The 15,059-nt window shown below is 45.6% G+C and overlaps 1 protein-coding gene across 2 annotated transcripts in view; it reads left to right on the top strand.

The window, feature by feature from the left end:
• Window positions 1–7,218: 7,218 nt before the first annotated feature.
• The window catches only part of LY86 (lymphocyte antigen 86), a 58,737-nt gene continuing 50,896 nt past the window's right edge, over window positions 7,219–15,059 (top strand). Inside the window, exons 1-2 of one of the 2 annotated variants that reach the window (XM_057493840.1) lie at window positions 7,219–7,353; window positions 7,701–7,833. In XM_057493840.1, the coding sequence (XP_057349823.1) occupies window positions 7,710–7,833 (124 nt within the window). In that variant the 5' untranslated portion in view covers window positions 7,219–7,353; window positions 7,701–7,709. Of the gene's footprint in view, window positions 7,354–7,621; window positions 7,834–15,059 lie in introns of those variants that run through there. The other variant, XM_036921329.2, reaches the window with a different exon arrangement.

Genomic DNA, 15,059 nt, shown 5'->3' with positions numbered 1-15,059 from the left:
ATTGTCATAATAAGAAAATAGGCAATAGCCAAGCACTGGCATTTACAAAGGAAGAAATACAAATGACCAATAATAATAATGTGAAAAGATGTTCAGCTGTATTCGAGCTGAAAGAAATAAAAATAAATATAAGGAGAAACCAATATTTATCTACTAAACTGATAAAAACATTTTCTAATAATAATGCCTAGCTACTGATGAGATTGTTACATTGCTCAGTGTATCTGGAAAATAGTGTAGTAGCAGGTAACAAGAGCCTTAAAAAATCCAGTACCTCTTTTCACCTAGCATTTCACTCTTAGGAATTTACCCAGAGGGAAAAATCACAGCTAAACAAAAAAAGTTACAGTTAAAATTATTATAATCAGGAAATTTCCCAAAGCATTATCTGTTATTATTTTGCTATTAACAGTGGTCTTAATGTCTACAGTATAAACTGATTGAATAAATCCTGGTCAATCCAATCTATACAATAGAATACTATACAGTTATGAAAAGTCACGTGATGGAGCAATTCTAAATGACCAGTGTAAATAGTGTAGTATGTGACAGTATGTGCAATTTTTATAGTACAATCCTGTGTGTGTGTGTGTGTGCACATGTGTGTGCATGTAGAATGGAAGGATAGTTCACAAAGTGCCAGCAGGTTATCTCTGGGTGTTAAGATTATGGGTGATTGGTTTTCCTCTTTCCCCAGCCTCCCTGCCCCATCTCCCTGCAGGGGAACGTTATCATATATATCCCAAAATTCAATTCCAGTATATTAGTTTAAGGATGAGAAGCAAAAAGACAGAAAAGGACACTGTGATATGCTTTTGGACACAGGTGATATACCACTTTCCTAACTTCTCGGGGATTGTAGACTCTCAGGTGAGGAGGGGCTCTGCTATACCTGTGGTGGTGCCTGGTACCATACCTGGGAGGATGGTGGTGGACCAGGGCTAGGCAGACATGGATGGGGCAGTAGGTCCTTATGCAATGAATGGAAAGCACTTGATGATGAGACTGTTTTTCAGCAATTTCATCTTTAAATCACTGATGCAATCTTACAGTTCAAAAGCTTGAACAAGGGAAAGACCAGCTTTTTGAGCAAGAAGTGACATCGCAAGGCCATGGGTTTTTAGCATAATTAAATTCTAGGTGAGCAGAGGCCACAGCCATGGAGAGAACTGTTTTGCCTGAAAAGTACAAAATGCTTTTTTCCCACTTTATTCATCAATAACCTTACAATTGGAATTGATATACTCAAGCTTCAAAGGAGAAGCAAAGAGCTCAGTTTCTGAATGTTAAGTGTCTTGCTGTGCAATCCTTTGACCTTTTGTTTCAGAGTGTCCCATGGAGACAGGGAATGGGCCGTTCACTGGGCTTCTCCAGGAGCTCATCCTTCCACTGGTCGCCTACCATGGCCTCTCGCTTCTGAACTCTCAAGGTCCTGTTTTCCATTGTCACGTCACATTTCCAATGGGAAGACTTTTCTTCTCAGGTGAAGATATCTACGTCTCACATGGGTCCATCCATTCAGCCACTTGCCATGGGGTGTAAGGCCTGGTTTTGGTGACGAGCAAAGCCTACAAAACTATTTTACTGAGAAACTCCTGAGCTGGTTGTGCAGCCCACCTCCCAGTATCTGGTTTCCTCTAAAGATAAAGGTAGTAATAAAAACAGTTACCATTTATTATTGTTGACCTTTTCAAAGGTAAAGGAATTTATATTCAGAGAGGTTATGTGCTTGCCAGTACCACACAGCAGAGGCAAGATTTCAACCCAGGACTCTCCGACTATGAAGCGCATTCCTTGCACGGCTCTAATTTACCCTCCTCCCCAACTGGTGCAATTCTTCTCTGACAAAGAGAGAATCTGGGGTCAAGGCTGCTCCTTGAAGCTATATAGGCAAAGGCTCCTCAGCTTCCAAGCAGTGGGGATAACTTGCTTTGCTATCACTAGAAGGATGAGCAAGCACAAAGCTAGGCACAGTTTTCATAAAGGGGTCTTTTCCTCAGGGGTCCAGGGCTTGGTTTCTGGAGTCCAACTGTCTGACTTTCAACTTGGCCCTACCACAAGTGTGACCGTGGGTTACTTACTAACTATGCCTTAGTTTCCTCATCTAGAGAAGGAGGATCATCACAGAACAAGTGCAGAATCCCTTAACTGAAATCTTTGGGTATAGATATATCTTAAAATTCAGAATTTTTTTAGTTTAGAAAGGTAATAGTGCTGATATTTCAGAACACCCCCAGTGGGGTCTGGTGCAAGACCCAGTGCCCACTAATCAATCACATTAATATTTCTGCAGTTAAATAAATTAATGTTCATCTAGATGGAATAAACTAAGATTTCAAGTTAAGACTATAAAACTGATGAGACTTAGGTCAGATTTTTTTCCACCAAAAGAATTCCAAAAGCAATCCCCTTTTTTAAGACTTTGGGATTTCAAAGTTGTGAATGAGGGCATCCTGGAACTGCACCTACCTTGTACGGACCAAGAAACGAAGTGTTTATATCTTGAAGTGTTTAGAAGAGTGCCTGGCACATAATAGGGGCCCAGCACATTTGGCTATTGTTGTTCATTCCAGAGGAGAAAAAACATAGGCTACTTTATTTAGATGTCAGAATTGCTGCTGAGTAAGCTTGCTGCTTCAGGGAATAGACAGCTGTCCATGTTCCCTCTTCAGAAGACATCTAGGTAGATCCAGCCACCACCACCAGGAGAAAGAAGTCAAGAAAATTTCCAGGGGTCTAATGCTAAGAATTGGCAAGTCGTTTTATTCCAACTACCACCTACCAGTCCAGCACAATGTGCTCTCAGATAATTTGGTCTAAATGTGACAAGCACCAATCCCGTAATGGCCAATTGGAAGCTCTGCAACCAACCAGAGTTAGAGATAAATACTGAAGCCTGAGCCTAGGGTTCAAGCTACAATAGCAAATTAGGGCTCCTCTTCCTGCCATGTAAAGGAACTCTCTCCATTCTTTACCAAACTTCTGGCTTCCTCCCTCGTGCTTTTCTTCAGCTTACTAAAATCACTTCAATCCTATCGAAAATGAAATTTGGAGCACAATCTCATTTTAAGGAAAGTTTTAGCTACAGGTTGCTAATTTGTTCCATACTATAGAGAATTTTCAGGCAATGTGCATCAGTCCTTTCAGACTAGAACTGCTCTTTCTCTGAATCTCAGAGCAGTTTTTTCTGCCTTAATCGGACATTGCAATTTGTTGCCCTTTTCACACTGGGAAATTAATCAGATTGATTTATAGAGCCCACCTCTTCCTTGGCCCAGAATACATGTTCCTCAAATGAGCAAAATTCATTTCTGCTTGTAGTTTGTCATAGAATTTATAGACCCATTTAGGAACCAAGTACTTTGCATATTATGTCCCCAGAATAACTAAACATTAGTGATGACAATAAATGGGGCAGTAATAAGGAAATTGGTGGGGGAATGAGGCAGTATTTCAGATAAGCCTGTGACAGTTTGTTGAAGCAAACAGTTATAGGGAAGCCACGATGAGCTAATAATAGTCTGGGGCAAACTTTAAAAAAAGTTTAGTGTATATATGAAATAGTAAGCTGAAAATATTTCTGAAAGCTCAGTCCATTTTCTACATGAAACCCCAGCAATTTTTCAAGAAGCAAAGTCTCTTATTAAATGATAGTACTACACAAATTTTTGATTGTCATATCCTCCCACTAGAAAGTAAGCTCTATGATAATAGGGATTTCGCCATATTCTCGGTGCTTGAAATTGTATCTGGCATGCTGAGGGGCTGAATAAACATTTGCTAAATGCATAAGAAGCATGTAGACAAATAGAAATTTTTTCCTCTGTTTTCTGCAGAAAGCAGGCTGTTTCTGTGCTTCTCTATTAGATAAACATAAAATGTGAAATCAAGAATCCAAGAGTCTGGAGATCTCACACTTAGGATGAATCTTCCAGAAGTCTGGGAGACTATGGCAATACTCCACTGAAAAGCTCAGTAGGCTGGCACCAACTGTGCAAGATATTCGTGTGGCCCACAGGACAGTTGGTGTGAAAATAACCAAAGAGTAAACCCGTAGCGGTCAACCTGGGGCGGGGGTAAAACCGTGTTACACAGGAAGCAGCAAAGCTTCCTGGCTTCTGCCCAGTAGGTGAGCTGTTCTTAGGTGGCACTCAGTCTGGGAGACAAAAGCAAGAAGACATCAAACCTGTGTTGTCCCACTTAGTGTGGCAAAAACACAGTGACAGGCCCCAGAGAAAAGGAGCAAAGTGGCAGTGCTATATACAAAGGGAAATTGCCCCCTGAGATAATGAACGCCTGAGGGCATTAAAGGAGAGCGGTCACAGCTAAGTACCAGTGATGACAAAGCGCATTTGCCATTGGAAAACAAGAGTGCTACATCATCCATGTTCAGGGCTAAAGGATGATTGGTTAGGGCTAAGTGCCATCTGCTGGCATGTGAAATGGAGGTACAATTGGCCTGAAGCCGCTTCCGTGGACTGGGGCAACGCAGTGTCCGCCCAAGTCACTTTCCCCAGGGGGCTGCATTCCCTTGGGGAGTACAAGCTGATGCAAACTGAGAATGCCCTACTCTAAGTACCCACTCACATACACAGACACACACACACAGACACACACACACACACACACACACACACACACACACGGCATTCCTGGCGCAAAAGTCTTCACTGAACTTGTGCGGGTCACAGAGTAGTGAGGCTGTCAAAGAGAACAGTGCACAGCGAGCAAGTTTGAATCTGTTCTTAAAAGGCCTCTGGCTTGTCCCACCTGCAGACAGGCTGCTGCACTCCCCCCAGGGGCAGCCTTTCACCAGCTCGCTCCCCCTCCCTTTTTCCCTCCTCTCCTTTCTCTGTCCTTCCCCTGCTCTCTGCAGTAAACCTAACCCATCGTATTTTCTCCTGTAGAGCAGCTGGACCCTTACTTACTTAGGTAAACTGGACCGTTGCCCTCAGTGTCTCCTTTTATCCTTAAAGTCTCTCCTTAAACATGAGTTCTCTTCTCAAGAATCCTTTTAGAGGCAGCCGTCCTGATGGTAACATTTTACCCTGCAAGAAATGAAAGTCTCCATCCTTAAGCAAACTACTGTGAAAAGAGAGCAGCTTGAGAAAAAAATCATCCAAAGAAGTAGAAGAGAAATTAACAAGCCCAGGATGGCTTAGCTTCTTCAGCCACAACATAAGAAGGCGTAAAAGTATCAGGGCCTGTCAGTATATTTGGTTGCTATTCATACGAATATAACCATATTTTAAATAACTACCATACACTGACTCTAATTTTATTTTCTAGTTAGGAAGCAAGACATTCTCAATGAATTCTTCTGTTGTCTTTATAAAGCTTCTTGTTAAAGAACTCAACACTGGACTGGCTGACTAGGTGAGTCATAATGATGATTTCAGTCAAATCCTGGTTCTCAGGAAGTAACACTCCTTAGAGAAGTTCTCAGTAAGAGCACTCTTTATTCCTGTCTGTATTATGTGTTATAAAAATGTTGTCTGTCTTTTAACACAAGGATGTTAAGGACTAAGACGATTTTTTTTTAATTGTGCATTCTGCAACAGACTAAATCCTACCACCTAGAGCAGGGTTTCTCAGACTGTGGCCCCCAGACCAGCAGCAATGGCATCATCTGGGAACTTGGTAGTAATGCAAGTTCTCAGGCCCCTCCTAAACTCTCTGAATCTGGTCCTAGAAACCCTGGGTGTCAGGCAGGGCCATCCGTGTGTGCATGAGCCGCCCAGCTTCCATGATGCCCACTCCAGTCTGAGCACCATCGCTCCAGCAGCAGCCCCTCCAGAGCCTCTCAGTCCATTCTGAATACTTCCAAATGCTAATGCAATCCTTGATTTTTATGATTCTTTTCATCACTAGGTCCTTTGATTCACTAAAATCTGTAGCCCGGTGTGCAGATGGCCTGTTCCTCTGCTGGCTGCTGCTCCCAGCTCTCTGCCCAGACGTCTGCCTCTGCTCTGTGCTCCTGGAACGTTCCTGGGTGGGTTGGTCATGCCCTGCTCTGTGGGGATAGACGAGTTTAGTCTCAGGGGCTCTCCTCACTCTAAACAACTCCTACAGCCCTGACAGGTCCCCAGGGCTGGAGCTGACAGTGGTCACAAGGCCTCCCCCAGGGCAACAGCTCCAGCCAGAAACCTCCTCCCAAAGCTCTTGTTCACAGCACAGCTGCCCACACATCCCCCTGACCCACACAGACTAGGCAGCTACCTTGTCTTTCCTTAGAGCAACTAACCTACCTCTCCTCTTGGGCTCAACTTTCACCTTGAGTTCCACAAAAGCCAGTGCATCTGAAACTTGAACATGTGTCAGACTCACTCAGAGGGCTTATTAAAACAGAATGCTGGGCTCACCCAGGAGTTTCCAATTCGGTGGGTCTTGCACTTAGCCCAGGAATTTGCATTTCAAACAGCTCCCAGTTGAGATGGATGCGTGGTCCAGGACCGCACTCGGGGGATCGCTGTTGGAAGCCAGCATCACTGAACTTACACGCGGATGAATACCTAAAAGAAAAATCGATCTAGACCCATCCTTTCCCCAGATGACTACTCCTTGATGTCTCCCAACAAATCCAAGTATCCAACAACTAAGTCAATGTATTTGTCTGTCTTCATTGGTAATTAAATCCCATTTCCTTCAAAAAGTCTTGAGGTAACTTTACTTCTTACTTGGCCATTGGCAGAAATAGTCAATTTACCTAGTGGGCTCAGAGAAATGCTTTCTTCCCAAGGACAATAGTGTTCTTTGCTACTAAAATCTGCTGGCCTTAGCACTCCCTTGGTTCTCTTAAGCTGAGCTGGAGTTTGGGGCTGGGGTGGGAAATCGGAGTTCAGAAACGTTGCTGTCTCCATGCAGGACAACAGAGATGGTAATATAGGGGATAGAACCTTGACTTTGAAAAAAAAGTGGGAAGTGACATTAACAGTCCCACCAACAACCAAAACAATTAAATCCCCAGTCTTAAAAGGGAAGCCCTCACTTCCTCATCTTTCCCCACCCCTTCCACCAAGCCAAAAACCTAGAAATAGAACACAGTTCCCTTGTCAGGGCTTGTCCCTCCTCCTCATCTCCAGGGACCCCATCTGCTGCTCCCAGAGCAGGCCCTGTTCCCACAGCTGCACGGTTCACTGCTGAAACCCTAATTCTAAGAGCAGAGCCAGAGGAGAGAACCATGCTGATAGGGTAGAAGCCTCATTCTGGATCCCAGTGTCATTCGCAGCCCTTAAAATGCCAGCTGCTGCCTGCCCACCCTGGTCCTGGTGCACAGCACCCACCAGGAGCCTGCAGAGGCCGGGGGCGTGCTGATGGAAAGCACATGGCAGCCTGTGGTTTAGCTTTCCCAAGGTCACCGCTCTCCCTTGGGGCTGGGGCTCTAAGGAGGGCTGTTTTGGGGGGTCGGGTGTACAAGGTCATGCCTTACTTGCTGGCTTCTCCCTGTGAAAGCAGAAAGCCAACATCCAGCCTACCCCAGACCCAGACCTGCCTCACCTGCTGATTCAAGTGCCAAAGGTCGTGGGGGGGTGGGTACTATTCAAATGTCTCTGCTCACTCCCTTTTGCTTCTCACATTGGTTCCCAGGAGTATAAAATATGAGAAGTGAAACTGAATATTCACTCCTTTAGTGAGGGGACAGGAAGAACCCTGACGGCCCTTTTTATTGGGCCTGTTGTTTTTCTGTTGATCCCACACAGGGCCACACCATGAAGGGTTTCACGGCTGCCTTCCTCATCTGGACTCTGATTTCTCCCAATGGCAATGGCAAAGCCTGGCCCACACACACAGCCTGCAGGGACCGGAGCTTGGAAGTGCTCTACCAGAGTTGTGGTAAGGCCTGAAAAACATCCCTTTGTGTTTATGGGGAAATGAAGGCCCCCAGATGTGGGCTGCTGAGGCACTTAGCCAGGGTGGGTAAAGGGCACTTTCTCTACTTGCGGCTGGTCTACAAGGGAGCCCTTGGGAGGCGGAGGCGTGGGGAGTGGGAGAAAGCCTGACATGAGTGACAAAGTGCACAGAAAAGGCACTGAGAGTCTAAACACAGCAATGTTAAAAACTAACACCAGAGCTAGAAAAGAACAAACTGACAAGTCTACCAAAGCATGAAAGCTCATCAGTTCGAAATCAGTAAGAGATGCTTCTGATAGCCGTCGTGCCCACATTGTACAGCAGCATATGTAGTTTGCAAGTTGAGCAAAAAGATCGCTTAGGCCAAAGGACACAATCCCTGCCTGTCTTGTGACACTCCTTGAGCTCCGCTGCAGCAGCATGGCTCATGAAGCCAGCAAACACTCATCCTGCAGGTGTGAGAGTCAGGGTTGCTTCTGGGGCTGGACATAACGAAAGGGACAGAACCTTGGTCATGAGCCCACTGGGCAAACATATATACCAGCAAAAATGGCAGCCTGATAAACAGAATGCAGGGAACTGCCATAATCAGGATCCGAACCAAGCCTTCGGGGTGTATATTAGTCTACTAGAGCTGCACCAGAATGCATACCAGAATGCTACAGGCTGGGTGGCTTAAAAAACAAAAATGTATTTTCCCACAGTTCTGAAAGCTGGAAGTCTAAAATGAATGTGTCGGTCGGGTTGGTTCCGCTACGGCCGGCCTCCTTGGCTTGCACATACCACATTCTTCCTCTGTCTTCATATGATCTTTCATCTGTACCCACACAGTCCCAGGGGGTCTCTCCTCCGATAAAGACACCAGTCATAATGGAGTAGGACCCACCCACATGAGCTCATTTCACCTGAATCACCTCTCTAAGGACCTTGTCTCCAGCACAGTCATATTCTCCAGTACAGAGTGTTAGGACTTCAACATATGAAATTTGGGGAGATGCTCTTCAGTCCATAAAGAGGGCCTGAATGGGAGGAGATGAGCCTAGTCTCAGGATTACATCTTGATTGAAGATTAGAGAGACCGGCTCATGAAAGGCATGACATTGTGAAATAGGACACTTTGGACGTAGATGGGACAAAATGCCATTTGGACTGAAGTGGGTGGAAAGGAGATGCTGTTCAGGAATCTCTTGGCCCCAGTATAAGCTGGAAAGCAGTGGAGGTGCTGCACTTGAGCAGATAGCGGGTCCCTCCTGACAGCTGCCACCCAAGGAACTGCCACAGAGGTCAGGAAGGTCAGGCTGCTCTCCTTGGCCGTTTGTCCAAACTGACTTTATTTTTTTAAAAAAAGGAAGTTTAAACATTGAAGTATACAAACATTTTTTTAATATAAAAAGGAGAATGAATAGCTAGATGCTGGAGGTATTGATCTTATTTACTCTTGCTTTACCCATGGGAATGAGATGTTTCCTGCTGGCATCTGAAGATGACCCTTGAGCAACATGGGTTGGAATAGCATGGATCTACTTACACACAGATTTTTTTCAATGAATATGTTATACATTTTCTCAGAGATTTGCTACAATTTGAAAAGACATCTTATTTTCTATATCTTACATTATTGTACAAATACAGTATATTATACATATAACATGTTTGCGTTAACTGTTTAGTTTATTGGTAAGGCTTCCAGTCAATAGTAGACTATTAATAGTTGCCTTTTGGGGGGAGTCAAAAACTGTATGTGGATTTTGACTGTGCGGTGTTTTGGCCCCCTTATCCCATGCTCTTCAAGGGCCAGGTGTATTCATTTTAGATGCAGGATAAGAAGTAAGACCTGAGATGAGTGGACCACTCAGGATTTGTTTTTTCAGTTCATCCTCCCATAAAAGGTTGCCATGGCTGGTCCATCTTCCCCACCAGCCTCTAGCCTGCAGCCATGCCTGGCACAGCCTTTCAAGTCACTGCTGGAAGAGGCAAGAGGAGTGGATGCATCAGCAAAGAACAAGGGCATGTCATCCACCTGTGGGAATAACTCCTCCCTCTGTAGGGGCAGCTGTTCCACAGAGTCAATGAATATGCGACACAAGCCCCACTCTGGGCATTCAGAAAAAGGAGTGGGGGAGACATATTTCTTGTCCAGGAGTAGTGGGAGGATCAGACAATTAACCAACAGAGTAGATGCTTGATGTAAGGACCTAGAATAGAGGCACAAGACATGCACCAGGGGACATAGTGGTTGGAAAGGGTGAGATTGTGTCCAAACCTGTCCATTAAGCTTGAGTTCAACCTTAAAGAATAATAAAAATACTAATTATGGCATCTCATGTTCATGGAAGGTTTGTATATGCCAGGCTTTCTATGCATTATTTTTATTTTACAGATGGGCAAACTGAGGGTTAATGATGTCAGGTAACTTTTCCAGGGTCACACAGGTAATTGTGGAAGAATTACACCCCAGGGGTGATAGCACTGAGTAAATATTTGTGAATTAAAATGAATTGATCCCAGGTCTGGCTGACTCCAGATCTATGCTTTTAATTTCCTGCCGTGTAGAGTTTTGCCAGAAGGCAAGTGGAATAGAGGTGGGGATTGGGAAGGAGAACCTCAGTACAGAGAATGGCATATGTAAAGGCAGGGAGACGTGGCTAGGCATGGCATTCAGGGAGCTGCGGGAGGACTGGAACGCTGGAATAGGGAAGGGATGAGAGCCTGGGTGGGAAATGGGGACAGAGCCCTGGTGTGGTGGTGAATTTATGTGTCAAGTTGACTGGGCCACAGGGTGACCAGATAGCTGGTTCAACATTATGTCAGGGTGTGACTGTGAGAATGTGCTCCAGAAGAGGCTAGCATTTGGATCAGTGGACTGAATAAAGCAAATCACCCTCACCAGTAAGGGGAGTTGAGGGGGTGGATCATCCAGTCTGTTGAGGCTTGAATAGAAGGGGAGAAAGGCTACATTAACTGACCCTGCAGAGCTGGGACGCTGATCTGCAGGGGTCACCCCTGGCTCTCAGGTCTTCTGCCCTATTTGGTCTCGTGCTCTCTGGCCTCCACACAGCACCGCCACCTCCCTGCTTCCTACACGACCAGCTTGCAGATGGCAGATTGTGGGACTTCTCAGCCTCCATAATCAGATGAGCCTGTACCTTATAATAAATTTCTTTGTAGAATATATTTATGCACATATATATTTATAATTCCATTGGTTCTGTTTCTCTGGCAGACCCTAAGTTGGGCTGAATGTCTTTGATGAAGAGAATGTTGCATTTTGGAAACATCCTTCAGGTAGTGGGTAAGGGCATGGACATCAGATTGAGAGCTGTTTGTGGGTACAGGCAGGGTTTGTAGCCTGTAGAATCAATAACTCAGGAAAGAAATGATGACAGCCTAAACTAGCACCAGTTGAATAACCTTAATGTCAGAGAGAGTCTTTGGTACACAGTGGGGCCAGCAGAGAAGAAAGCTGTGTCCTGGGAGTTTCTCCAGGGATGGGTCCAGCCTCATCTCTTGAGGGCCACTGAGCTATCAGATACTGAATGCTGCTACCCCACCCTGAACGGGGATGGTCTCCCTTTCGGCTGTTGGATTCATAGCTGGGCAGTCCCCCAAGGCCTTCACACAGATAGCATAGTGCAAAGGCTCTGTATTGTGACACTCCTTTCAACCCTGGTGTTCACACAACCTTGATGCACATCAGGGGCTTCTAGAATCCCCATACGCACAAAGATGTGGGAGGGGCAGCTGGCAAATACAAAGGATTTACTGTTTTCTGGGTTTGATGCTTTATTTTTTCCCTTATCTTTTTTTGGGTTAAAATTTCGATGGGAAGGGGAGATCTTAGGCTAGAAATTGTTTTGAATAATATAAAAATCCTTGAGGAGAAAGAATTTCAGAAGCAGTTCCTGGGCTCTGAATACTGGCCAGGAAGTGAGCACAATGTTCTGAAAAAGCAGAAGTCCTGCTCCCTGCAACTACAGTCGAGTGACAAAAGCAAATGGGGGGAAACCAAAGCAGTCAAGGGCCTTCCTTGCGTCAAATCATAAGACAATTCTCAGGGCTGGAGAAATCGCAGGAACTGAACGCCTGCACCTGCCGCCAGTGCACACCGATGCATGTACTCACACGCTGCCGCCATCACCCCAGGACCCGAGGCCGATTACACAGGGACACGTGATTGGAAGCTGAACTAGGAGAAGCAGGGAGAGGGAAGAGGAGAGGGATAATGAAGCCAGGGAGGTCAGGACACAGGCCATAGAGGAGTGTCCTGTCCTTGACTGTAAAGCGGATGTAGAAGTTTCCTGTGGCTGCTGTCCTGGTTGCCACTTGGTGGCTTCAATGACCCACATTTGTTCTTTGAGAGTTCTGGAGGTTTAGCCTCACTTGGTCAAGGGCTTGCATCACACACCCTTGGGAACTCTAAGGGGGACTCTCTTTGCTTGCCTCCACCAGCTGCCGCAGCTGCACCCCTGCAGTCCCTGGCCGTCAGCCCCTTCCCCCATCTCCAAAGCCGGCAGCCGTAGCATCTTGCTTCATCCACCACACTGCCTTCTTCTTCTGTGTCAAATCTCCCTCTGCCTCCGTCTTATGAGGACGCTTGTGATTAGGACAATCTCCATTGAAAGAGTCTTACTTAATCACATCTGTAAAGTCCCTTTTGCCATATAAGGTAACATTCCCATTTTTCTGGAGAATAAGACCTGGATATCTTTGGGGGCCATTATTCAGCCCCTGCAATAAAGATAATAATTTTGCCTGTCTTGTATGATGATTATGTGAAAAGAACCGTATGAAAAGTGCTTAGCACACACTATGTGCTCAAATCCATCTTTGCTGTAGACTTTTAAGCCACTTTCCAGTCACTAGACGTATAGTTGACTCTGAGCTTCCCTGAAGCCAAGTCAAACAAGGAAATTACATTGTTTGCAAGATAAAATTAATTTTTAAGGAGATGTTCAGTTTTTCCTGATACTAGGATGATCTATGAGAGGAATTTCTGCCTGGAGAGATGGCATTGTAGACAGCATCTCTGTGAGATGCCACAGGGACTCACATCTGCTGTTTCTTATGGTGCCCCTACAGGTTCCCAATGGAACTTGAGAAATATCTGAATGTGTGCAGAGAGGGGAGGCAGTAGAGGGACAGAGGTGGGGGTGTAAGAAGAAATGATCCTTGAATCAAAAGACAATCCCTCTCTCCTCCTCTTCCTTATCAGCAAAACGCAATTCAGGATAGATTTTGCAAAGGGCCACAGTAGAACATTCCATGAATGCAACACTTGCAGGAGTGGGTTACCCAAGAGGACAGTTACAGGAATGGATGAGCCATGTGTGCTCCAAGCAACCATCCAAAAATATTATTATTATTGCCATTGCTATTGTTGCTCTTACAGGGTTTTTGATAAGCATTGGAGAGCAGAGATCCAGGTTTATTTTCTGGCAAGAGCCCTGAGTGTAGAACTCAGTGTTCTCATTTAACATACTTTGACATGCTATAACAAGCTTTGACAACACTCAGGCACAGCAAAGGTTCGTAAAGAGTGAGGGCCCTGTGACACATGCCTAAGTGACTTCATGTCCCCCTTTTGATATTCGCAGTCAACCTGGCCATTCAAGTGGCTCCTGGAAGTATTCTAGGGCAGGGGTTGGCAAACAAAACCCACCTGCTGCCCGTTTTTGTATAGCCTGTGAGCTAAGAATGGCTTTGACTTTTTTATATAGCTAAAAATTGCATAAGAAGAATAATTTTTGTGACATATGAGAACTGTATGAAATTCAACTTTCTGTGTCCATAAGAAAGTTTATTGGAACACAGCCACACTCATTCATTTATGTCTTGTCTGTATCTAGTCCCATACTGTAAGGCATAGCTGGGTAGTGTGATAGTGACTCTATGTCTCACAGAGCCTAAAATATGAGCTGTTTGACCCATAATAGAAAAAATATGCTGCTCCCTGGTCAAAGTTAGAAAAGAATATCTCAAGCTCTTCACCTGGATCAGAGCCTCAAGTTCTAGATCATTCTGGCCATTGAGAAGCTGTGTGGCCAAGTCCTCTGGACACCAAAACCACCATGATTGCAAGGATGCCTTGGAGAGACTCATCATCGCCATAGTAATCTCTTCCTTCTGTGTACATGGTGCAATTTATAAAGTCCTTCCATTTATACAGCTTCATCAGTCCTTACAAAGAGCCCTGTGAGGTATGCAAGGTGTTTATTGCCATTTCCCAGATACAGAAACTGACGCGCATGCAGAATAACCATCTTAATCCAGCAGCATTCCTGAGCCGTGACACCCGCCCACCTGCCTGACAGCATGCCCAGTGGCTCGGAGTGCTGTGTCCCATGGAAGTCTAGCACGGAACAGCCCGCCCCCTCTGATCCAGAAACGCAGGGCGGGGACAGGGAGAAGGCACAGCTCAAAAAAGAAGTCTCTGCGTGACGAGGTGAAAATCCCAAGGACTCTGTGGTGTAGCAAAAGAAGGAGGAAAAGGTGGAGGAGGAGGAGAGAGATTTGTCTTTTGAGTCAAAGATTGCTTCCTCTTCCCTGCCCTCGGCCCCCCTCCAGCCTCCTCTCTGTGCACACACTCAGGGCTGCACCATCAGGGCTGAGCGTCCAGAGGAGAAGGAGCAATCAAGCGGGCCTCTTTCAGCCGTGTGTGCCAGGGGCAAGGCGTCTGGGAATGACATCCACCAAGTTGAGACAGGCACACACAGGGACCTTCTCCCATCAGTAAGAAAGGCCTGTTTCCCAGTCAGAGCCCTCCCACGTGGTTGGCATACTTACTTCACAGGGAAAACCTATTTCTCCTGCACCTGACAGCAGTTTCCTCTGTGGAGAAGCTGTTGAGTAGGGAGAGTGGGGGATGGGGAACCCTCTCTCTGCAGTAAGTTGAGGGCTGTGGGTGGTCCCTCTCGGTCCTGGGCCAGCCACCTGGAAGGTTCTAGGGTCAGGGGACCACAGCATCTGGTCATCTGGTCACCATGCTTCAAACTCGTGATCAACACCTGCTCTCCTCTCCTTGAAGGCGATCGGCCTTGTCCATATCTGCCTTAAAAGGTTTTCTGTGTTGCTCAAGTTTGCTGCAGGCCGGGGGCACTTTATCTGCCTTCCAAAAGGTCCTTAATTACAAAGTCACAATCAGGTCACGTGGACATGAATAATCCATCAAGATAGTCAAACTGGATAATTAATCAGGCTTTAAGAATGCA

This window comes from Manis pentadactyla, chromosome 16 (assembly GCF_030020395.1).
Source record: "Manis pentadactyla isolate mManPen7 chromosome 16, mManPen7.hap1, whole genome shotgun sequence".
Taxonomy (NCBI): domain Eukaryota; kingdom Metazoa; phylum Chordata; class Mammalia; order Pholidota; family Manidae; genus Manis; species Manis pentadactyla.
The sequence above is the reverse complement of the archived record's forward strand: the minus strand, read 5'-3'. Positions and strand labels throughout refer to the sequence as shown.